The 26,880-nt window shown below is 35.5% G+C and overlaps 1 protein-coding gene across 2 annotated transcripts; it reads left to right on the forward strand.

Moving 5' to 3' along the window:
- Nucleotides 1-26,880, forward strand: CXXC4 (CXXC finger protein 4). 2 transcript variants are annotated; one of them, XM_058432492.1, is made up of 4 exons: nucleotides 1-194; nucleotides 314-389; nucleotides 2,850-4,171; nucleotides 22,829-26,814. In XM_058432492.1, the coding sequence occupies exons 3-4, from the start codon at nucleotides 3,107-3,109 to the stop codon at nucleotides 22,871-22,873; spliced, it is 1,110 nt and encodes a 369-aa protein (XP_058288475.1). In that variant the 5' UTR covers nucleotides 1-194; nucleotides 314-389; nucleotides 2,850-3,106; the 3' UTR covers nucleotides 22,874-26,814. The 2 variants fall into 2 exon arrangements, with proteins under 2 accessions (XP_058288475.1, XP_032030571.1); XM_032174680.2 differs by lacking the exon at nucleotides 314-389 and having other exon boundaries at nucleotides 22,829-26,880.

Below are 26,880 nucleotides of genomic sequence, written 5' to 3' on the forward strand. Positions count from 1 at the left end.
GCACACAGCGACTGGAGACGGACGGAGAGCAACGCGCTGGGAGAGGAGAGACCACCGACAACAGCCCCGCGCTCTCACACATACACTCACACTCGACTCTTTCCTCTCCCCCCACCTCCTCCTCCTTCCACCCCCACCACTAACACCATCTCCTCCTCCTTCTCTCTGCAACAAGAAAAAAAAGCCATTTACAGGTATTTTTTTTGATCCGCATATTTATTTATCCCCCCCTCCCCAACAGTTTGTTTACAAGTATTAAAGTTGTAATTGGGAGCTGCCAAGACACATCTGGATTTGTGTTTCTTTGTGTTAGGGGGTGATGTGCAACTAATTAAAGGCAGACTGGCAGCGTCTGCAAATTCTAAGGCTCCCCAAATAAAAAGAGACTGGTAAGTGATTGTTCTTTCTCTTTCTCTGGCTTTTTTTTCTCTTAAATGTTTGCTGTCCGTTGGGATTGTGAAAGTAGATTATTAATGCTGGACTCCAGCAAGAAAAAGCGTCGCTGTATTAATTTATTAATTAATCTGCACCCGCCCCTCCTCCTGAATGTTAAATATGACCTTTGATCTCTATGTCTCTGGTAGACCAGACATACAGTATTAGGCATGTAAAGTCACATTGTTTAAAGGCAAAACAGGATCATGAAGTATGGATCTCTAATTTAGCTTTGGCATAGAACTATAGTTATTTGTGTGTGTTTTATTTTGTTTTTTAATAAAATCCAAACAATAGCTGTGGCTTAGATACCTTTTTCATGATCCAGAGATGCATTGATTAAACAATAATGACCTGGATACTGGGCATAATCATTTTCTACAGTTTCTGGTGGTATTAAACCTTGAGGTAGGAAGAGGGGTGGTGATGGCAATCAGAAAAGCAAGGAAAGCTTGTGTTTGGAAACACCACTCTAAGACTCTAAAAAAGGGACATTAAATTATTTCTTTATTTGGAACAAGGTCAAAAGACTAAAACGTTGAAAATTTTCCCTCCACTCAATGTGATGATATCTAATGCATGGTTGACATAACTAGTTTTTACTGAGTAGCAGGTATTATGGTCTTGCAGTTACAATGTGATTCACAGAAACTGAAGCTATATGCATATTCTTGCTGTGTCTTCCCCCACCCCTTCCAAGCATCAAGAATATTTAGCCAAGAGCATTTTGGGGGCACCTTTTGTATTGCCCTCAGACCTCAGAAGGGAGCAGTTTTCCCTAATGCGAAACCACAGAGGTGGTTCCTGAGTGATTAGGGACTTGCTGTGATTGAAAGATGCCTGCAAGCTTCTAATCCAGCCTGGGGTGAGGTTCCTTATCTTGATTTACTTTGCCTAATAGGGATTTGTTTACATAAACCCCTCTTTTTAGAGCACCTCATCAGCAGGTCTTGAAGTTTTTGCACTTGGAGTTTGGGCATAACTGGTTCATTAACCTAATTATAAGCATAATTACTATAATTGATAACCATTTTGAACTCTGAATATTTGAGACTGAGACTATTGGGCCCCCATGTAGAATTCCCTGAACTCTGCATTCTAGACCAATCTATGGGCTTCAAAAGATGTCACAAAAAGATATTCTGGCCAAAAAATCTGGAAACAAAGAAACTGGTTTTTTAAGTGAATATACACTTTATGCGTTTGCTTTACTTCTTAAAAGGCTGTGATGTACTTCTCCCTCTGTAATAAACAACTAAAATATCTCTTCCTAAAGCATAATAATTGCCTGTAAGCAAGGAGATGAATGCAAATACCCAGTTAACATTAAACTTTCCTCTTAAAAAGAGCAAAATTAAAAAATAATTTTGATGGTTATTTTTCTCTGACAAAGAACACCTTAAAGGCTTCCCCCCCCACTTTTACTCAATGTAAAAATTAGTGATTGTGAGAGATCCTTTTCAAAAAGTCCCATGCTTTTTCTCTTGTCTTGGGAAGAGACAGCAATCTCCATTAGGAATGATTAGGAATGTTCTTACAGAGGCTGCAGGCACTTGGTTTAAAACCTGAGACATTGCTGATATAAATAAATATGTATATATGTAATTATCTGGCTTATCTTTATTTTCTACCTTAAAAAAAATCAAGTAGAACACCACCCTCTTACCCCCACCAAGACCCACCACCAAATGGCTTGTACAATTGAGACCTGTCCTTGGTCCATTGAATTAAGACCCTAACAGAGCCAGCTGTGCTGGGATTCAAACTAATGACCGCAGACACAGAAGGACACTGTGGCAGCTGGTAGTTCTTTTTTCCCTGCCTCTTTAGTTCAGATTGTATGTGGGCAGTCTCTTAGCTCTCAGTTGTATTGTGTTTGCTTACAGTTTATACTCGGATGTATTGTAGACTTTCTCAGTACTTCATTTGCTAATTTCCTGTTCATTTTCCTCATAGGGCCATTGCTGTTTTCTACTTTACAGCATTTGCATGCCCAGGCAGCACTTGTTCACACATTTCATAATGTTTAAATGCCCTCTGCTTATAGGTAGTATCGCTCTCCCACCCATGATTTGCATGTCTTTAGCACTCCAATTGCCCTTTTCCTTAGGCGTTTGTCACCCCCGTCTTCCCTCTTTCCCTGGGTATCCTGGCTATTAATACATTTTCTCAGGAGGGTTATAAGAATAGGGGGGAGGAGCTGTGGTTGCTGTGGGGAGGGAGGGAGCGGGGGTTGGGAGAGTTGGGGGGGGACGGGTTGGGGGGGGGTCACGTCTTGATGATTCTTATGCAAACGACCTGATGGAAGAATGTGGGAGCTTTCAGTGTCTGCGGTGGGTTAGTGAGGGAGGTTGTTTATTTATTTTTAATCTTTTTCCTCGTGCAGCTCGTTGGAATGACTTTCTTTATTTTAGTTGTAACAGTTGGAGGATAATGCAAAGGAAGACGCTGCCTGGGAATTCACCGTCTGTGGAAATGAGCCCCAGAGAGGAATAAAGCAGCCCTCACCTTGCTCTCCCCACCCGAACCCACTTTCCCCACCTGCCTCGGCCCCCACCCCAACACCACCATCACTCCCTTCCCTCCCCCCCACCTTTCCCCCTTTTCCACCCAGGTGTCGGACCAGGCGGTCCCCACTTCCACCCTGCACCCCTTCTTCCCCCCCTGCACCATGAACACCAATGTCTGCGTGGAGCCCGGGCCGAGCCCGGAGGCCCCGGGCTTGCCCAAGGAAAGCCACTTGCCCGAGGGTGCTCTGAACAGCCTTGTGGATTACAACTCGGAAATGGAGCGCTACCGCTCCTTTGCCACCTCCTTCTACAAGACCAACGGGGGCGCCTTCCCACAGGCGGCCAAGATCGCGCGCATCACCACCCCCATCTTCCCCAGCAGCGCCGCCGCCGCCGCGGCCGCCGCGCGCATCGGCATGTCCCCCTGGAACTGCGACAACGCGGCCACCGCCGCCGCCGCCACCGCCATGCTCTGGGGCAGCGGCGGGGGCGGGGGCGGCGGCGGGGGTGGGGGCGGCGGCGGCGGCGGGGGCGGGGGCGGGGGTGGGGGCGGTGGGGGCGGCAGGAAATCCTCCTCTGCCGCCGCCTCCTCCTCCGCCTCCTCCTCCTCGGCGATCCTCCCCGCCGGCGGTGGCGGTGGCGGCGGCGGCGGCGGCGGCGGCAGCAGGACCAGCATGCACCACCGAAACGACTCCCAGAGGCTGGGGAAAGCTGGCTGCCCGCCAGAGCCGTCGTTGCAAATGGCAAATACTAATTTCCTCTCCACCTTATCCCCTGAACACTGCAGACCTTTGGCGGGGGAATGCATGAACAAGCTCAAATGCGGCGCTGCTGAAGCAGAGATAATGAATCTCCCCGAGCGCGTGGGGACTTTTTCCGCTATCCCGGCTTTAGGGGGCATCTCATTACCTCCAGGGGTCATCGTCATGACAGCCCTTCACTCCCCCGCAGCAGCCTCAGCAGCCGTCACAGACAGTGCGTTTCAAATTGCCAATCTGGCAGACTGCCCGCAGAATCATTCCTCCTCCTCCTCGTCCTCCTCAGGGGGAGCTGGCGGAGCCAACCCAGCCAAGAAGAAGAGGAAAAGGTGTGGGGTCTGCGTGCCCTGCAAGAGGCTCATCAACTGTGGCGTCTGCAGCAGTTGCAGGAACCGCAAAACGGGACACCAGATCTGCAAATTTAGAAAATGTGAAGAGCTAAAGAAAAAACCTGGCACTTCACTAGAGGTCAGAGGAGATGATTTCTTGTTTCCCAGTCTCCCCCCTTCCCTCCTCACTCCCTCTCCCCTTCAGGGATTCTTGTCTGGCTTCAAGATGCAGTACCCCTTCTCAGAAGCTTCATTCAGTTGGTAAGAGTTGTAGGTGGTTTGCGAAAGGCTTGGCCTCTCCACCACCCGCCCCAGCTGCGCTTCACGTGACACCGCCCTTCTGATAGAGAGAGTGCCCTCCTTTTTATCCCTGGGGGAAAAATAATGTAATTGGTTTGAAGAATCAGAAGTTTCACATTCAATATGCTCAATGTTTTCCCTTGGTGGTTTAAAATGCCCCCTCCTCCTCATTAAAAAGGGTGGGGCATCTTGCCCAAAGGACTGGACACATCACATCCTATACAAGTTTACTGGCTAAGTTAGTGGCCCATTTATAACAGTGAGGACACAGTTTGTGGCACACAAGCCCGTTCTCATTGAAAAAACGGTAACAAACCACACAACAGTATTCATCGAAGTTGAAGCACCTGGATTCAGAAGGGGATTTCCTACCCTCTTCTAGAATCGTTTTTCTACTCATCAAGGCAGAATGTTTGTTTCCTATTTTATTTTCTGCATAACTGATATTTTTGGAGAAAGCTGAAACTGTAGAAAGCGGATTTCCACCTGCAAATTTTAAGGAGATGTGACTTAGAATAAAGGGATACAATTAGTTAATTTCAGGGCAGATAAGAGTGATTTTGTTTAAAAATTATTTTATATAGTTTTAGAATGAATAATTTCTAAAACTCAGTTACAAAAAAAGTATTTCCCTTGGGCTCTGCATTGGACAAAGTAACCATTTTGTGGTTACAAAGTTGGTGTATACACCAAGCACAGTTTTGGTTGATACCTTATATGGTCAATAATAGTTTCTTTTACCTATAGGTCTTTAAAACAGATATTGTACAGATGCTCACTAAAGTAATTGTTAAATTAGGTTATGAATTATGCTAAATACAGAGATTGATACGTTTGATAAAAATTTTGTATTATGTCCTGATCAAAACAAAAATGGGGAAAAATGAAAAATCACAGGTAAATGACTTCGGTGGTATATTAAACAAAGAAATCTGGACAAGTAGTTATAGTTAGTCTCTTGATAAAATTTACAGGGTAGATAATTAGATGTTCATGTATACATGAGACTGTAGGTGGTGGGTTTAGCATTCTGTGCTTTAACATTTTAACATTCTGGGGAGTGAATTGCAGGATGAGAGTGGCTGTCACAAGTTATCTTAGGGTTATCTGTACATTCTTTTAAAAATTGTGAGTACTGCTTAGAGGAGTTTATGAACTAGGAAGCAGTCTTTAAAAGAATAAAGAGAAGGGTTAAAGATCTTTGGTACAGGTTTGAACACAAAGAAGATACAGTTTTTTTTTTTTTTAACCTTTAATTGCGTAAATCAAACTAGATAGCCCTCTAGGATTCTAAAAATATCAGAATTATGTTGATGTCATTGTTGGGTATGATCAGTTTCATCAAAATATTGCATTTATTCTTCTTTATAAGATAAATCAGCTCTTTTTGAAAAGTTTAACTTTACTCCTGGATGGTTTATTACATTTTCTTTGGCAACTTTCTTTGTGCAAAGGTAATAGCAACTATAGTGCAGGTCCATGTATTTTCTTAGGTGGCAAATAATAGCTTTTGAATCTTCTTTTCCGGATTAATTTATTGTAACTTCTAAGGGCTATGGGAAATTAAAATTCAGTTGATACTGAAATTCTCTATTCCCAGTTGATAAGGACAACATGGCTTTTATTTTTCCTCTTGAAATGTAGTATCTAGAATTATAAATTTGGTTCTGCTGTTAGGCCTCATCTTTAGCTAGACTCATGGCACTACTTGCATCCCAATTTAAGATATGTAGTAACTGAATAATTCTGATTTATTTAGTACATAATTACCCTGGAGGAGTTTGATATGAGTACCAATAGGTTTTCTGCACAAGTTTCTATGCTGGTGTAATTTTTTTATTTGATGCTTTTCCTACAAGCTTGTGATATTTAAATTCCTCAGGCATTTTGATAACAAAATTCCATAAAACTACATTTTCTTCTTTTTAAAAATTCTCATGCACAAAAATTCTGTTAATCTTCACAAGGTGGGGTATGGGTAGAATAGGAAGCTGATTATTTCCTTTGAACTCTCAAGGTGCTCTACTAACTTCAGACCCCTTCTATCAGAGCATGGGCTGTGTTTCAAGGCTAAGATTATTAGCGGAATGCTATTTGGCTAAAAGAAATAAAAATTTTTTTTTCTCAAAATTGTATAAGATCCTATCTAGATCATTAAAAAAGACAATGCCATCATGACTGCCTTAAACCTATGTGCAAATACACAGTTATGGTTGTAGGAAACCAGCTGAGCACATGTCAGAGTGACAGGGCTTACATGACTGAACCAAAGCTGGAAGACGAATTGCAAGAAGGTGAAAAGTCCCCCTGCTGACCTGGTTTCTCTCTTAAATTTGGTCCATCCTCCTCTGGGAAAATGTTTCAGAGATTAGATGGGTTCCTGGCTGAGGGCAGTGATTTGGGGACTCATTGTGGATATCACCTGTGGGTTCCAGATGTAAACTCCATAGCTAATATTTGTTGGCTTTGAATTATGGGTGACAATTAACATCTGGATCATAATAATAACATATATTCTTCTTTATCACTTCAAGCCTCATGTGCCACTCTTCCCTTTGACTTGTTCTCATCCCAAAGACTGGAGACATAGTCAGATTTTTTTTCAGGGTGAGAAAACTGAAATTAAGACAGACTCACATGGATATGCTGGGACTCTCATCCAGATTTTTTTCAAAGCCTCCTCCCTAGTGTTCCTTTTAAAACTGCCTTCTATTTTTCTGCTTAGTCTCACCTTAAGAGCATCTTATGATGCCCTAGAAATGTGTTTATAAGATCACCCCTTGATCATATTTGATATGATAATGCACACAAAACATTTAGTTTTTCTGTTATACTGTGCACTGTGTATTTGCATAACCACTGTTCATTAAGTCAATTACTCTGTTAAAAAAATAGCCACTAATTGTTCAAAGCAGTCATTACAAATGCTTTCTGCCCCTTGTGTGACAAAAACTGTTTTAAAAATTTCTATCCTAAATGAAAAATATTAAGTTCCTCGATGTTTTAATAAACGTGGTCATATAGGAGATCCTTATGATAAGTTACATGATAACACTTTGTCTCTTGCAAAGATAATCCTTCAGTATTTATATTCACAACAGTTACATTTCGAATATAACTTCTAACTTTTAAAAATATCCCAATCTGATATGGCTCAAGGGATAAAATTGTTCCATGGGCAACCCCAGCCTCTTAGTCTCTGAACATTGTTCAGGTGACATGATTGATCTCTGTGGGACAGCATTAGAGACCACACAGATCTGGTGTCTCTCCCATTAGTTGATTTATGGAATTACATTAGTAAGCAGTGCCTCAGGAGGTTTCCCTTCCCCCACTCTTGGCTCTCTTTGCAGTAAGTTTCACACTGCCACCACTGAAACTTTCCTTGAGCTGGAGAAGAAACTAGAGAGGGCAGGTTATAGTGAAGACATTGAGAAACTGGAAAGTCAGGAAGAAGGATGGTTCCATTTTTTTTCTTTCCTTTCTTTTATCTCTTAAAAATCTATCTGCCAAATGTACAGGCCAACAGTAATTTTTCCACAAGTTAGGTTGAGCTTCTAAGGGGGTTGGCAGAAAAAAATTCAAATGCTGTCTCAAACTTGATAACTTACTTCAGAAGAGTGTAATAGGGGAGGAGGGACATATTGTATATGCTGTTAAGTTCTAAGAGCCCCAACCATAAATGGCAATTGTAAAACTCTGGACAAAGCACCATCTGTAATGAGTGCAGGAAGGTGGCACCTGCCTCCTGAGGAAATTAACTTGCAGACCAGATGTAAAATAGGTGTGTCACTCAAACTAAGAGCTTTTAGTTAATAAAATAAGTCAATAATTGAACATATACATTTCTGAGGTTTGGTGTCTTAAAAAAAATCTGTGGATAAAATGCAAATGTTTTGTGTCTTAAATGGAAACATCCACCAGTTTTTCTTTTATGTCATAATTTTTAAGAAATGAGTTTTCAATTTTTCATCTCAAGAATAAGAAACTTACCAGTAGAAAAATATTTTTATTTTAACCAAAAAATGCAAATATATAAGTGAGTATGAAAGGGAAAGAGGAAATTTTTCAATAAAATTTAAACAAAATGATAGTATATTAACATTAGAATGTAACATATAAATAATGTAGGAAAAAGCACCTCAATTTTATAAATAATAAGGAAAAAGCTTGGAAAATTTTATCTTTGACTAAAGCCACAAATGAATTTGTGGCCAAGGCATCAAACTGTAATACAAGTTCAATGAGATTATTTTTCCATCACTGGATTTAATACAAGGGAGTTAAAGTTGTTTTTTATATACTTCAAAATATCATGTGGTACCCACAGTAAATACATGTAATTTTAACTGTCAGTTTAAAAACTTACAAAGCGTACGTACATTTTTAATACTTCCTAAATGAAAACAGTACCCTCACCCATCCAACCATCATGTAAATTCTAAGCCATGTTTTAGATGGCAATTAGGAATAGTAAAATAAAGTAATTAAAATTCATTTGTAAATTATGCTATAAGAATGTTTGAAATTCAACCGTCATCAAACAAAATGTAAGCAAGGAAACACAAGGCATATAAGAGCAAATTAAAAAAATAAACTTTAGGTTTCTGAAAAGTGTATCTAGTGATGAAAGAAATAAAAGTTGTGTGGCTTTTCAAGTTCTTAAATAATTGATTACTGAAGTATTTCTCTATATTTTGTTTAGTCTCAGTCATCTACTTTTCTGAATTAATAGTTAAGTTTTGCATAGTCAGACTTATAGATTGATAAGTACAGAACAATTTAATAAAATAGCCTGTAAGACTGAAAATTGAAAAGTATGCATAAAGAACAGGATTTGATCCATATTCGCTCCGGTTGGAACATTGTTTAACAGGTTCCAGACTGAAGATCCATGGTGGGGTGGAAACATTGTTGGAATATTCTGGATACAAAGTATCTTTCTGGATACAAAGTTAAACATTATACTCTTTGAGTATTTCTCAGGCATAGGTTGAAAGTGTGCTTTTAAGAAAGTCTTCTAAAATTGTTGGTGCTCTTAGAATTTACAGGCCGGGCGCGGTGGCTCACGCTTGTAATCCCAGCACTTTGGGAGGCCGAGGCGCGCGGATCACGAGGTCAGGAGATCGAGACCACGGTGAAACCCCGTCTCTACTAAAAATACAAAAAAATTAGCCGGGCGTGGTGGCGGGCGCCTGTAGTCCTACTCGGAGAGGCTGAGGCAGGAGAATGGCGTGAACCCGGAAGACAGAGCTTGCAGTGAGCCGAGATCGCGCCACTGCACTCCAGCCTGGGTGACAGAGCGAGACTCCGTCTCAAAAAAGAAAAAAAGAATTTACTGCTCAACCTCAACTGGTCAGATTGTCTGAATATGCAGAAAACATTTTACTTTAATTTGCTCTGAAAAAGCTTGACATAATGTCCTACTATTCAATATGAGTGCATATGCTTTAATTTCTTAAATTTATTTTACTCCCATTATGCAAAATACCAAAAATAAACTCTTGCATTTGTCATATAGAAATATCTAGTTAAAGTCGTAAGTTAAATTCAAGATTTATTTAAAAGCCCATGTAAATATACAAATTGGAGAAAGGACTAATTCTTTTATAGTTTCTCTCATATTCCCAGATTAGTTTGTAAAAAAGCAAAAATGAACTGAAAATAAAATCTAAATTTTATTAGTAATGTGACTTTTTGTCACTGATCAAAATGTCAGATGATCTTAGCTGGGGAAGTAGGACATTCTAGGAAACATCATCTTTTATAAAAACTTGTTTTCAAGAAAGTATATATTTTTTGTAATCCATGTAAATTTTGAGAATTTTGTGCATGTGTAATTTTGTTCCTTCATTTGTGCTTCAGTGTTTCTGCCCATTTTAACATACTTTTAAGTCTAGCATTTTGCTATTATTCTTAGGATTTTCAAAATATTAGGGGAGGGGCACAAGGGTGATTTTATCCTTGAGTCATATCTTGTTCCATCACATGCAAACACCTGTCCTGAAATTGAATTATTCTGCAGAGTAATCGAAAAGCCTCCCTCCATTCAGCATCATATGTTTTCTGTTGTTTATTGAGTTATGTTATACCATACTTCAGATGCGACAGCCATTTAATAATGTTGAAGACTTAGCTCTGCAGGGGCTAAAAGGATCCCAGCAGGCTTGTTAACTTCTACTCTAAAACATTATGAGAAATATTTTTTCTTCTGTGAAACTTCTGGGCTTTCTCTTAATTTATTTTAAGAGCATAAGAAGCCATAGCTAGGTATGAAATCAAGCCTGCTGAATTTTTTGGTTTCTTCTTTCTTAATCTTTAACCCATTTATTTCCCACTACATTTTTTACTAAAGAGATTGTGGCAAAGCAAGCAATTACTTTTTCAAAGACCTCATATTCAAGATGTGTTTCTTTGGTTTATATAAAACGATATAAATTATATTCAGGAAATATGCTACTAAGCTCCTAGATTTTAATTTCTTTTTATTTAAAATTATATGTGGTCCATGTGGCCACATAGGTAAGAAATTGTGAAAAGAGCCACTAGTATCAAGTAACTTAACAGTTGAACAATGTTAGGTACATCAGCATAACTTCTCTGAACTTTATTTCCTCATCAATAAGATGAAAGTAATATCAACCTACCTTATAACATTTTAATATTATATGTAGTTTAATGTTGTTGGCAAACTAAAAGATGCTATATAATTTCTCAGTCCAATTTTAAAACCATCAATAAAAATGGAGGATAAGGCAACTGTATTTATAGATAACAAACCAATAGATTACTTATAGTTTTCAGACATTAAAGCCCTGATGTCTATTCGTGGTATGTGGTTTTTGAATATTTGTTTTAATTACCCAGTTGGCAAAGATATGGCTTGAGTTTACTTGGAAAGAGATCAATCTAATTAAACATGTTTCCTTGTTCCTATACTTGCATTGTCAAATGTCTTAGGAAACTGAGCATATTACCCAGTGAAGTCAGTCAATGTGGTGAGCCAATTTCAATTATTTAGTGTTCTTTCTCCTTCCTTGCCACAGACATATCACCACTATTAATTTTTATATATTTTGATAGATGTGTGTGTGTGTGTATGTGTCACGTTACTAACCCAATACTTTTATTTGACTTTTTTTTTCCAAGACATAGAGATATTCTAAATGTGAATTTGTGAGGTCAAGATAATAATTATAAGAAAGAAATGAATTCCAGTTGGAAAATATATGTAACAAATACTGGAAAGTGAACATATTTAACAAATTTGGAAAATTTGAAAAAATATACATATGAGTGTACATAGGAAATAAAACAGGTAGTTATTCATTTTTACATAAAAAGTGAAGTAGCTATATGAAGTTTTTCTGTTTTTTACTAAAACAGAATATTTTTAAGAATGAAGACAGTTATTAAGCATTAATCGGAATAGCTGGTGTTTTTCTGGGGGAAAAGAGTGATAAGCCCTAAAAGATTTGTCATGCTAACCAAGAAAGATGAGAAACAAAGGAGAAAGGAATATTTAAGCCAGAATCCAATGCAGTGTATAGAAAGAACTTTGACAAGATGGAATTATGGATGTATGCTTTGCTTCAGCTGTTATAAAAGCTTTTTAGATGATGGAAAATATTTTTTAAAAAGAAAGATAATTTTTTTTTTAATGACTTGACTCAATACTTTTGGTTTGAGAGTCAGAGCTGAGGCTTGAGTGGAGTGGCAGATGAATTAGAGATAAGGAAAAACAGATTGTGTTATAGCTGATGTTATTATTTTTACTTATGCATTTGAAACATTTGGTAGAATAATTCCAAAGTGTAACTAAAAGAGAATACTTCCAAGATGGGTGGAAAATGGTATCCCATTTGTGTCTCTTCTGCATTAAAATTCATATTTTAGAAAACATTCTTGAGAAAGTAAAGTGTCAGACTATGGGAAAGACGGTGCTGAGAGTGCTGCTTCTTGCCCAAAGACTAAAAGACAGAAACAAAACAACCCACACCAAACCACAACTGGATTATTGATAATACTGTAATGATAGGGATCAAGTTGGATGAAAAGAGAAAGGGATATATGTTTGTAGATTAGGAAAAATTATGGACATTTCTGTCTATTTCAGCAAATCTGGCAAATGCCAGAGAAGATAGATATATTTTCTCCAGAATTTAGAGAATGAAACAAGATTAAATACATTTTTAAGTGAACAGAAGACCATATAAATTTAATCGTGTGGAAGTGGCGAGAACTAGTGTTGGTGAATCAATGGTAGAAAAATAACTATGCTTGGGAATAACTTCTCTATTGGCAATGCTTCTTTTTAATAGATTAAATTAGATAAGTGGTGATATTAATGAAGTGAAGATAAGAAAAAAAGGATAAAATTAACAGTCATATGTAGGTGTATAAGAAGTGAAAAGTTGTGGAGTCTTCCATTAAACATGAAATATTTTGTGTGCTCTACCTTTAGTCCATGAAAAGGAAGAGAGAACTTTGGCTTATTTCCATTGAAAGAGAAATACGTTAGCTCTTCTTTGTAATGCTGCTATATGTAGAGTTAAATTCTTTATGAAGTGGAGTGGTTTTAGATTTTCCTCATATGATTCTTTTCACATGAATTCATTTTTGTATAGTATGGAGGTGTGTTTATCAAACTACAGGTGACAGTATGTTGGTGGTCCATGAAACTAGTGTTTTAACTTACCGTCATGATTTTTTAGAAAGTAGATTAGAATAAAATGGAGCAGAAAATATATGAGTTTATCACATGTAGTAATAGCAAGTATTGTTCAACTTCTGTTTCAGTTATGTACACTTAAAGAAATGTATGTGTATGTATGTGCTGAGTTGCTATGTAAAATGTATTTATAACTTTTAGTTGCAGTCAAATTTGAAAAACATTAATCTAGCAACAGCAACATCACTATTGAACAAGTCTGTAGTGAGGAAAGAAATTATATTTGAACAATGTTAACAAGATAAAGAGTAAAATTGAAATGTTTCTACAAATAGTGTATTTTTACTTATTCCAGGCAGGTCTATATCTATGCTGTCTATTCATGAATATATGGTATTAATTAGCACATAGTAAACCCTTGATAAATTCAATTCAATTTAACAGATGTTTAGGTGGAACTGTTATCTTCCAAGACTTAAGTTCCATGTATACATACATACGTATATACCAATATATATGTAAGTGCATATATACACACACGCAAATCCTGGTTTAAAGAACCCTAAATGTTCTTTATTCCTGCTCTTTTTACAATACTCATGTAATTCTCTAGCTCTGGGTCTTAGTCCTTCATCCAAGGTACTTAGTTCCATATATATATATATATATTTTTTTTTCTTTTTTCCCTTGAGACAGGGTCTTGGTCTGTTGGCCAGTCTGGAGTGCAGTAGCATGATCTCAGCTCATTGCAACCTCTACTTCCTGCATTCAAGCTATTCTCATGCCTCAGCCTCCCAAGCAGCTGGGATTACAGGCATGCGCCATGATGCCTCGCTAATTTTTGTATTTTCTTTAGTAGAGATGTGGTTTCACCATGTTGGCCAGGCTGGTCTAGAACTCCTGACCTCATGTAATCCACCCACCCCAGCCTCCCACAGTGCTGGCATTATAGGCGTGAGCCACAACACCCGGCCTCCCTATTTATATTTTTAATTTTCAGCCCAAGAAATGGACAAATGGCCACATTTAAACTAACATTGAAATTTTAGAAAATTCTGGAATCAATCTCACACCTATTTAAAAGCCTTAGGATTCCTTGACTCATCCTTGGTTTAGTTCTCCACATCTAGATAAGTAACACAGACTAATATGATCTCTGCCTTGCTACCTCATGTGATTCCGTAGTATTATATTTTCTGTTTTATTTCAAGGCATATTTTACAGACTGCTGGAAACCTTTGTTTTACCTGAATAAGAGAAAAGATTATATTGGAAGAAAGTAAGAAGGGAAGGAAGGAAGAAAGGATGGAAGGAAGGAAGGGAGGGAGGGAGGGAAGATAAAAGCAAGGAAGAGAGGAAGGAAATACAGAAAGGTTACAGAATTGCTGCTGTTTAAGGGAAATCAGAAAGGGGCATATTGGCAAAAAGAAATGGCATACTTAAGGTCATCTTGAGTCTGGTTTCAATAAGAAATGGGAAGCAATAGTTAATGTCTCAGAATTTAGGGAAAGGTGTCATGGGTCTGGGTTTAGATCCACTAGAACAAGTAAGCATTTTTTTTTTTTTTTTCATTTACCATGGTGGAAAAACTAGTTTCAGGAAAACTAAGTATGTTTATGGTTTTTTAAAAAAAAATATTTTGAAAAGTAATTCTCAAGTCTGCAATCTGCAATTAGAAACATAGAAAGGCCAAGATGGGAAAACCAATGCTCGAAATGATAGTGTTTAGGGAGCTCAAGGCTATCCAACCCCTATAATGAACTGATGGTACAAAATGTCAGTGTACTTTTTAAGTAATCATACGGAGAATTTCTGAGAAAATACAGAATTGTGCATATAAAAAAGGCTACTGAAAAATGATGATGAGAAGGATATCAATCACTACATCTTATAAATCCTATGGTGGAACACTTATTAATTTACTTTGCTACTTAGTTGACTATCTGAATGTGGCTATGTTCTACTGAGTATATAGATTTATATACTCTGGATGGAGCACATGATACTTATAGAAAAAGAGGTAGTTCATGAAAACTTCCTGAGGAGAAATTAGAATCTAAATACTTGAGAATTTGTTCTAGCACAAAAGCAAATGCCTACCATGATGTTATGGTAGTGGAAAATGCTTAATAGTATTTATCTTCTTGATGGAAGTAGATGAACCAAAGTATATTTCTGAACAGTTAAGAAACGTAAAGGCTTGATAAAAATTAAATTAATTATTGACCGTATACTTTTCAATTTTATTATTTTAAAGGAGAATTAAGAGAAAAGACCAAAAGTCAAAGTCAGAGTGATTGTTAATTTGAGCATTCCATATGATGACAATTGAAAGGAAGGAATAAAGGGAGAGAGGGAGAGAGGGAAGGAAGGAAGGACGGAAGGAGGAAGGGAGGGAGGGAGGGGGAAAAGAAGGAGGGAGAGAGGGAGGGACAACAAAAGCTACATTTTATTATTAGAACTATAGTTTTAATCAAAGTAAATTATTTTGGTGATAGCATCTAGTTGACCAAAATATTTAGACTTAATGTTTTCTAAATTCCTCTCAGTAGTTCATAAACATAAAACATGCTGTGAATTTTAGGCTGAGTCTCTCTCAGTGGTTGGATAGTTCATAACAGATTCTGAGCCACATGAAGTTCAGTGACTACATCCAAAATGCTACTTGACTTAGCCTAACAGGAAATTTTCTATTAAACTTATTTTCACTTTTATGTAATTAAGAAATAAATATTTATCAGCTCTCAGAACTATAATAATAAAAGAGATATGCCATATTGATTTGCTTACGGAGGCTAAATGTAACTACTTTATTTTCGTATAAATTAGAGGGTGTCCAAATCATAGCTTTGATAGGTTAAACATCACCTCTTAAGATTTTTTAAGTGACTTCTCATTTTCTAATATTTTACATGAATATTTATGTTTCTCTTCAATAAAAAGGGATAAAGTTAATACAGTTTCACTGACTGCTTTAAAATTAACCAGATCTTCAAAATTGTCCAACCACTTGGTCTGGAAAAGGCTGCTCATTGTTTTTCAATGGCTAATTACCAATGAACTCACCTAAAGCTATACTGTTGCATTCAACAGGAATTACTTGAGAAGAAGTTGAATTGTTGAACTTTTATACACACATATATATTCATATATATATATATACACATATTTATTTAGAGTCTATAACCATATATATTTATACATATATATACATGCAAATGAAATATGAACATACGAATATATATAAATAAAATAATTTCAGTCATTCTTGAAAGTATAGTATTGATTTTATTAACCTAATTTTTACTTTTTAGATCTTAATTTCACTTCTAATTTTCTTTCACATTCTCTCTTACACATAAGGTTAAATATATAAAATTGTTTTGATAAATGCCTTTTAAATTTGTGAATTATTGAAAGATTTTCCTCTTATTGCTTACCATGGTACCACCGTACTATATTTTATTTTTATATGGGTAAGAACATTTTAACCACTGAAGTACCCACTTATAATACACTACATTTACTTGTTAGAATGATGTGGTTTGAAGTATTTTTACCAAATTTAACTGAAATATAATTATATACACATAGCATTATCAAGAGACTTGCTTAACTAAAGTAGTTACATTAGGCCTTTGGCCAAAGTGGGTACATTTTTTGGTCGCTTCTGGGGACCAGTGTGAATCGTGGTGTTAATCTGTCTGTCATTTTACCTCCCACCAACCCACTCCCACTGTGTACACACATTCTCCTTTGGACAGCTGTCTTCATGACAGGTTTTATCACCATATGGACTTGACTTAGTGCCTTTACAACATAATGTAGAAAGTCATCTTTCCATTTTCAGAAGTTAGCTAGGTTTACCTTCTAAAGTCACACTGTCACAGTCTAAAATCATGCTGTCACGGTGGTGACGGTGACTGTGGTGGTTGCAGTGTAGGAGTGCAAGGCAAAGAGAGCAACAGGAGCAACAGCCAAGGGAGAATCGATTATCAATGAAAAGGCCATCTCTAGTTCTCCATCATTAATCGGAGAAATCTTGGTCACAAATGTCAATTTGGAAACCAAAATATAGAATGTTTCTTAAAATCATATTTAAAGCCTCCAAAAGTTATGTCATAAAAATTATCTAGTTATTTGGTGCTTTCCCCTTTTTAAATAGGGGTCTAATATTCCAGTTAGTGGATGATGTTGAAAGTTGTTTTTAATTTATATTTGGATAAAGACCAAAATAAGGTGTGATTATACCAAAGACATACAGTTATGTAATAAATGAATCTGGATTATTAAAAAAATTAATCTGCTATACATTACAGACATAATATGGATTTATTACAACAGAGCAGAAGAAAAAAGTAAGTGAGGTGTAATTTAAAAAATGGAAATAAGTATATACTTATATTACTCCAAATATTTTTAAATTTAGATATTATTAATAAAATGTTTTGTTTATAATAGCAATAAATTATTGGACTGTGTGATTATCATTAATAGTTCTCTTATATTATTAGCCTATATTTTACCAGTATTTTCTAATAACTCTATTATAGTTACTAGACTATGATTTCTAAAACGTAGCATTTACAAAAGGAATATAGAAAAATCTTTCTGCTAAAAACTTGTGGGGGAGGTGTTCACCTTTGCTAGGTATTACTTTATATCATAATTATTAATTATTCAAAGATTCATATTACTGTGTACTTGTGTCAGTTTGTTCACATTCACAATACTGTATATGTAATACAATTTCCACTTTCTCCAAGTAGATTTTGAAATTTTGTTAGTAACATAATCGAGAACCTATATAACAATGTTTTAGCATTCTTCGTGAACCAAATCAGAAAAAAAGGTGGTTTTTTTCACCATAAGGAACCTTCTTGCATTTGTTGATCTGGAAATTTCTAAAGTTTGAAAGTTTTATATTTAGCCACAAACAAAATCTATATAATTGAATAACTAAAGGCAAACAATGGGGTCCATTATTATGTTTTGTCATATTTATTCGCATACTTTCTACTGCAAAATTTCAATGATTCATTAAGGTCTTCGCAGTCTAGTGTGAAATGATAGACTTGAATACAGTGAAGGTTTCCAGTATCAAGGCCTTAGAGGCCCAGGAGTCTAAGAAACTTATAGTGGGACTCCTCATAGTGAAAACAATATTTCAAAAGTTTATACAATAGGTGGTATTGGCTAACTACAGCCTGAAATTGCCTTAAGTTTGGTTGGGAAGAAAGCATGCTTCACAATTATATGGGAATCATAAAATGATTTCATGACTTTTGTTTCTTTAATAATAAATGGGAAAACAGGAAATTATTTTTGATTAGTATAGAAATAATGCTATCCCCAAATAGTGACCTTCAGTTGGAAATCATGAGAGCCATCTTGTTTCACAGTAGAATTTTGAAGGCCTAGGTGAGTCACTGAAATTTTCAGATTCGAAAGTATATGAATAAATATTGGAAAGATAGGTTTAACTTTAGTTATAGACATTTCTAGTTTCATAATCATGATCTCAATTTAAAATTGTATGTATTTAAGGTGAATTTCAGCATCAAAAGTTATCATTAATTTCCTCTTTAAAACCTCAGGTCTAACATTATTAAAAATTTTAAGTGGAATTTTGTAAATATTGCTATGTTTTTACACACTGTACCTAGATATGAATGGCCAATCCACATATCCCCATATGTACAGAGTTAGAGATGCCCCATTTTCAGCTCTTAGGAGCTGATGTTTTATTAGACTTGACATATTTCTAACAAGAATATGTAGATACATTCTTCACCTGAAGATACTACTTTCCATGTGACTGCTTCACAGGTATGAGAAGAGAAACATGCTAAAATCCTTAAGGTGAAAGCTTTTCGTATTCTTTATTATTTTAGGTTGTTTAATTGTTTCATCAATGCTGATTTAATGAAAATCAAACTGAAATATATATATATATATCTGCCAGGAACATTATTAATTTTTAAATTTATTTTTAAAAGTAAATATAAAATGTACTTGGACTTAGGTTTTATCATTCTTTTATTCAAGGGAATTCCCTTATTTTTAATGTAATTTAGGGAGAAACAGAAGACTCCTTTAGACTTGAAGGTAGTGTCGTACCTGGTTTGTGTAGGGGTGAATTCTCTGGAACACTGTGCTTTATAACAGTACCGGAAAGAGAGCTGGGGCTGCAGGTTTCTCCACAGGCCTCCTGGGAGCAAGACGGCTGTTTGTCAGTGTTTGCACCTGCATGAACGGTGAATGCTGCCTTAAACAATGCTAATCAACTCAATTCTATTCTTTACCTCCCCACCCCCTTCTCTTCAGGGGAATCTGGCTTTCCTGTCACTCAGGATAAAGATCCCCTGCAAGCATCACTGAGATCCAGAAAGTCACTGTAATCTCATCAAGAGTGTGAATCCCTAGCTGGGACTTTGAATTTATATAACCCGAAGGTAGCTGGTCAGGGTATTTAATCCCGCACATTGGTGTGCTGAGCCCCCGCACCATTTAAAAAGAAGTCTTCTTACAAGGATAACCTCATTAGTTGACAGAATGAAAAAATATGTGTCCTCAAATTAGGACAAACTTAGTTAGAAACTTGTAGTTTAACTCAATATTTTTTCTATTAAAACATTGTTGCTTCACTCAGCTTGGCTGAAACAAACTCAATCAGTCCTAAAGTACATTTCCATTGTTCCTGATGAAAATTGGGCAGCAGATTAGATATACATCTATTTTGGATAGGCTACAGGACCCTAAAGAGTTTTGACACTTTTAAAATCCTGAAATACAACTGTTAGAGAAACCTTACTACAAATTTCTGGTGTGTGCCTTGATTATTTTCTAATTACTGCACCAGTAGTTTTCCTAATTTTTCTCACATATTTTATTTGGTGATTTCCCAACTAATCATTTTTAGGCTTCTTGACCTCAAGGATCTTAATATAAGGAAGAAATAATTTTTAAAAGAGGCTTCCCTGCTTACCTTCTCACTTCTCCTGCAATAAACTGTCCATATTCTTACATCTGGGGATGCATACTGGTCTCAATGTATGCATAGTAATATCACGATGCACAGTAATATCAAGTAAGTGTAGAAAACCTTTGTTCTGCTTTTCTTGTGTTTGCATTGTTTAATTAATTTTTACTGCTAACAGGTTTTGAGAAGTGATTATCTTTTTTTCCCACACCAATGACCTTTGACACTAAGTGGCATTTTATAAGCTTGCTTTTTCTAAATGTTGCAAATAAAATTGAGTAGCTGAAAGGGGCACAGGAAGAGTGAGAATTGGAAAAGAGATTTAAAAGTATATCTAAGACATAAGGACTTCATCTCATTTAAAAAATGTACTTCATATATTTTTGCTGTTTATCTTCGTAAACATATATGTTTATCAAGATACAAGATTACATAAGTATATATTTATAATCTTGTTTCCAGTTGGCATCTGAGAGTAAGTTGGCATCTCTGTGTCATACATATACACATAAATGTGAATATATATGAATATATATGCACATGTTTATTTTTCATATGTGAATCTGTAACCATAGATCTATAATTGCATGAATATGCTTGGATCTAACTTATCTCGTTAGAAATGACTACATTTATATAAGTGTGCATACTTATATAAAATGTATTCTTAGTTGGCATCAGCCAGTAAGTTAGCATCTGGTGTAAACTTTTAAGTTTTCATTTATTGCTTTTCTGTGTGTATAAAGCATGAATATTAGAATGGGCATGTTCTATTTCTTATTACTTCATATAGCTTCTTAATAATGATTAAATTAATGTAATCAAAGCATATAATTATTACATTTATCCAAAAGTTAACTTTAGAAAGTAGTAAAGGGGTTTTTCTCACCAACTAAATCAAATGATAGAGATTCAGGTATGCATAGTGAGCTGGAAAGGAGAAAACCGACGAAACCATCAAGAGTAAGGCATACATGTTAATGAGATCAGTACAATTTCCATGAGAATAGTGAACTTTTTTGTTCGTGCTTTTAGAAAGCGCTGCTCAGGTAGTTTTTGTTCTGTATACGTATATGCAAACTTGGAGTAGGAAGATAGTCATTTATCAATGATTTGTTCTCAACACAGTCATTTTGAAATTTATTGTGTTTGTGGTGAGGACAGTCTTTTAAAAAATTATTTTAGTACGGATAGTGAAAAGCAGGTTTGCTTTCCCAAATATTTATTTTATTGATTTCTAATTGACATCCTAATCAATTAATACTTTTATTATTAGATGACATAATTACAATAGGACAATGTCAACCAAATAACACGTGTGAGAAAGTAAATAAAAGCTAACTTCAATTATTAGAGGGTTTTTAGTAGAATTTTGTGTTTATTTTCTGAAATCCCAAAATCACGTGCTATTAACAATGTTTTAAGATGCATTACAAGGAATGTTTGTGTATGTATGTGTTCATGTGTTTTTGTTTACCTAGTAAATATATTGGCACTTACATTCAACACATCAATTTATATACTTATTTATCCTTAGCAGCCATCTTACGATTTATACAGGCTTGTTGGGCTAGTCTAAGGAATAAAGTCAACTTTCTTTTACAGGAGAATGTATTCTTAGCTTGTTGTTTCTTGCATACCTTCACTGTATATTCATGTGATTGTTTTATGTATATCATTAGAATACATTTTAAGGAAGGATATGGCATGAGGAGTTATTGGATGTTAATGTACATAGAAAATTCAAGCTTAACTACCATTTACCTAACAAGAAAACCTCGTAGTAACTGTAAGCTTTTTGTTAAAATGGTTGCTTACACTTTGGTGCTAGCTTGATACTTCTTTGGAGAAACCATTTATAGTATGTTTACAATTCCATAGGGTAGTTATGCTTCATTGAATATCATTGGTTAGTAATCAATTTACTTTATATATATATTTGTTGAAAATACAAACTCACTTTGAAACAGTGATGTATTTTATCAGCATAGTTCTCACTAGCCTATAAAATATGTTTAGGATTTAATGATTGATAAGTGTTGCAGGTAATATTGATACTTGTTATTATTCTGCCATTTGAGAAAATCTTCAGAATAAATTACTTAACTGAATTTTGAACATCAGCTTTACATAATTGGATATGTATGTATATATTGTGATTTTTATACATAAAACGGTGGCTTAAATTTCAGTTTCAGTTTTTGATTGCATTTTTGGTAGGGTGGTTAGCGGCAGAGTAATTCAATCACAGTCATTTTAAAATGCGTAGAATGCTTATATGTCTCACTCATGTTTGAGACCATGTGCATAGCTGATTGTGTCTTTAGAAATACAGAAATACAAAATAAATATCTATCATGAGAAAGGGCTAATGTAGAAAGCTAACCAGCAAAAGTGAATCATTTCTTTCTTCATTATGTGATTGTGCCTTCTTTGTGTATGTTATCCTGACGGTAAGATGATCCACTCAAAATGATGTAGGCATTCTGCAAGGCAGATATAGATTTTAAGTACCTGTGCTGACTGGTCTTCCTAATATTGGTTAAGAGGTTGAACTTTACCTTTATTCTGCTTCCTATACGTGTTTCAGGCTGCATTTCCTATATTTTTAAACCAATGTGTTTTAATCAGTATATTCAGCAAGTTAGCATTAAATTCAATATTCTGATTATTGTCATGTTCTAAGATTGAGCAATTCTTCTTTTTATTAAATGTTGAAATATACAAGTCATTATGTTGTATATTGGTAACTAAAAATATTGCTGAAGTGTAAAGGAGAAAAATCTAATTTTATATTGGCATAGAAAGAAAGCTTAACTTGTTTTCTTGCTCTTTTTTTATAGAGAACACCTGTTCCCAGCGCTGAAGCATTCCGATGGTTCTTTTAAAGCAGTAGTAGATCTTATTTTCAAGGCATTTGAAAATGAAGGGCAAACTAATGTCTTGTTTTAAGAAACTGCTTAGTCCACCACTGAAGAAAATATCCAGAAATTATTTTCATTTTACATATAGGGGTTTCTTCAAAAAAAAAAAAAGAGGAAAAGAAAAGAAAAAAGACATAAAAATAATGTGGGAGCTTGGAGAATTGGCCAGTCTATTTACTTTCAATACGCTGATTCTTTCTTTGATGTAATTTAGCTATAGTAGTGAAGTTGTTGTCTATTTTGAAAGTGGCTGTAAAAAATAAGTTTGGGTAAACCCCTGCTGTAAAATCATGTATCTTTGCAAAGTACATATCTATACTTCATTTTCAAATCTATGTGTTTCAGTACTGTAAACTGTACAGATAGCAGCTTGTATTTTGTGTGTTTAGACACAAGGAGACAATCATGTCTGAGCATCTATGGAGATTAACAGTTTGTACACAACAGTATGGTTCTGCAAGTTAAATCTGGAGCAATAAATTTTAGCTTTAACTATTTTTTGCCAGTGGTTTAGAAGCAGCAACAGCACTGGCACCATTTTGCCATGCATCTTTCCGTAGAGACTTGATGCCAAGTTTTACAAGATGAAAAGATTATGGCGCATCCACCAATTACCTTCAGTTTTATTGTTATAGGAGGGGAAGATGTTATGAAAGTTTCAATTAATCTTTTGAGCACTGTATTAGAGTAGTGGTTATGCACTTGCATTGCTTACAAACGAGCTGTACAGAAGGGTATACCTCCCAAATACTTAGTGTAGTTGACTTGTCTTGGGTTGCACTGTAAGGCAGAGTACTCAGAGTAGTTGGAAAATGCAGAATCAGTTGTATAATTTTTTTTTTATAAAAACAGTGTTTTTTAGGCTAAAGAATAAAGTATCATATCTTAGGAGGGGAAAATTTATAACTGACTTTTTTCCCCAGCCCAACATGGGCTGTATACGTTTTATTGTTTCTTAATTTTTTTCTTATTTTTTCTGTAGGAAAAAATCTTAATAAAAACTACCCCAATGTTTTAACTTCATGTATGATATTAAATGGGTAGTTTTAACACTTGAATATGTTGAGGGCTTCTGCCTTGAGGCAGGGCTTGATATATTTTTAATTTACAAAGAATTAAACATATTCATAAAAGTGAGGCATTTTATCTCTTTTTATTTTCTTTTCTAATAGCCACCCAGTTGGACTAGTGGTCTTCCCCTGGTCCCTCAGTAAAATGCTCCATTGCTGCCATTTCCATTCTTGTCACTTGATGCTTTCATTCCTGAGAAGGCAGGGCTACAGTCTCTGGAATTTCATAAATGCATGACATACCCCTCCCCCCACAACTGACACACAAAAGATCTAATGCTTCATAGAACCTGTGCTACCTTTTCATGTTGGAGTTGGTTTTCTTACCACAGTCAGGGTTCTTAAGGCCGTCCCATCAAGACAAATATTTACATTTCATTTTATTTTTGTTTGTCCCAATTATAAAGACTATTTTCAGTTTCAGGAGTAGAACAGGGTTTAGCAAAAATATGTGGAGTATCAAAGTTACTTACTGCAACTTTTTGTTCTTTGTCCACTAGCCAGTTTATTTAACCCACTAAATCCATTAGCTTGCTGAAAAATGTTAGCAAAGTAAATCACAAGAAGAAAGATAATTTGAGAAGAGAAAGGGTATGGTACAATGAAAGAAGCTGTAAAGATTAGGAAAGACTAGTAAGTGAATATTTTTAAAAATTTAGTTGTAGATTTCAATGGGATATAAGACAGAAAAGATTTTTTAAAAAGCAGAAAGTATTTCATGGTGAAAGTACTGGGGGAGGGTGGACAAAGCATGCACACATGCCAATTTGAAAATCAAGTGTGACTTACCTCACATAGAGTATGAATACATGGTCCACAGTTATGGTCAACAAGCGTTTTCAAGAAAAACTCATGATGTATTACACCCATCCATGTTTAGAGATGAGAATTAAATGATTATAAGCTAAAATGTGCTGTATACTGTATTAATTTTGAGATAGCTTTCTACTTGATGTATATTTCTTTGAGGGTTTCTATCTAGTTAGAATTTCAGCTTCTGCTCTGGGACCAATGAGAGCTGTATGAGTTTTTTTTTTTCTTTCTTTTTCCATTATTTTATTTTTTGTTTTTTTGTTTACCAATTTGCTAATTAATTACAAGTAAGTGAAAACTTACTTTCACACTTGAATGATAAGCTTGCCTTGCTCTTTGGAAAATGATGATTGTTATTACAGAAGTGAAACAAACTTCTATTCAGGCTATATTAGGCATACAATAACATAAAGATCTCATAGAAGTATACTGAGAGTCTAAAATACATTCTAGTGGTGCATGTCTTGCTGTGCTTTTGTTTGTTTGCTTTCTAAAAGAACTAATGAATCTGTATATTGTAAACTGTGGTGTTTTACATGTCAATTCATTTTTTTAATGAAAGAAAATTTGTTGATTACTGAAATGAGAAAGTGTAGCTTTTCATTAATTCTCTTACGCTTTTTATTCTTGATATTGTTCTTTTATACCACCCACTTTTTAATGTTTTTGGTTAAACTCCATTTATATAATGTAGGGTGCATATAAAGTTCTCATTGGTGATGTTGAAGAAAGAGATGACTCTTCTGGCCTTTTTGTAGTTTTCTTCCTCATATGTCCATGTACTGAGAACTTGTAAAGCTTATAATTATAAACCTAAGGCAGTGATTTGAAGGTTTACATTTTTCATGATTTTAAAATACCAATGAAATGTAACTTTTAAATATTCCTCACTGTATGTTTTATATTCACTGTCAAGAAAATTCAGAATGTAGATTGTGTGGACAGCTATACCCAACTTAATAATTATATATCACATAAACTGAATAAAAACTTTGTAAGAGTGGTCTACGCACACAGGATCTTGTCCTCCCTAGGCGTGGATAGAGAGATGCCATAATCTGCCAGCATTTGGGGAGAGCATGGTAAATACTTGAGGCATTGATACATAGTGCAGTGAGCCAATTTCCTTTTCAGTTGTCACTCAGCACCATAACATCACGAAGAACATCATTAATGCAAACCTCTCACTAAGCCTTCAGACCAAAGTGGCTTTCTGATGGACTCTGCCTGTCTGTCTACAAGTGGAGTCAGATTCAAAGTAGAAATGTATCCATCCTTGGGAAAGAAAATAAGAAGTCTTCCCCCACTGTAGGAGTATATAAAAATGTCTCCTGGTTGCTTAATTCCCAACACTCAATTTCCTTCTTCTAAACACATTTATAGAGAGTGAGAGATGGTGGACTTATTATGAATTAATATCAAGCAATCACTAAAAGAAAGGAATATTCTCTTCCTTTTAATCAGAAACCCTGATAGGTAAGTTGTGCAATTAATGCTAAAGCATGTAAAGTCTTTAAGCTGATAAGTATCTGTAATCAAATAATGAAAAAAAGGAAAGCAGTTAAATGAACACACTATTCAGGGTCAAATATGTTCAGCAAAAAGCTGTAGTGGGTCTTTGATCATGGTTAGATTCACAGTGATATCAAACAGTTGGTTCTCATGTAACAGCTAAATGTTTCAGAAGTTTTTTTATTAAATTTGGCATTTCACACTGAGATCTGTATTCCTAGTGAATAAAAGACAGCTACTATATTAGGAGGGATTCCATTTTCACAATTGCAAAACAGATATTTCAGGAACATGGGCCACAAAATGTACTCCTTTCACAGTGTTCTCCTCTTCTGAACTGTGCAGTTATCTATTAAATTTTCTAATAGATATTTGTGTAAGGTGTATGTATGCTTGTGCAATTATTTAAAAAACGGTTTTGGAAAACAGTGTATTTATTAAAGAAAATTACTTATGGGGCATGTACAAAACTGTAAAAAAAAAAAAAAAAGTAAAAAAAATCACATTCAATTTGCCCAGTAAAGTTGTTTTTGTGAAATTTCTGTGTTGTTGAATAAAGGACTTTAGTATTCAAAA

The sequence above is a fragment of the Hylobates moloch genome, unplaced genomic scaffold (genome assembly GCF_009828535.3).
Source record: "Hylobates moloch isolate HMO894 unplaced genomic scaffold, HMol_V3 SCAFFOLD_2, whole genome shotgun sequence".
In the NCBI taxonomy this organism is placed as follows: Eukaryota; Metazoa; Chordata; class Mammalia; order Primates; family Hylobatidae; genus Hylobates; species Hylobates moloch.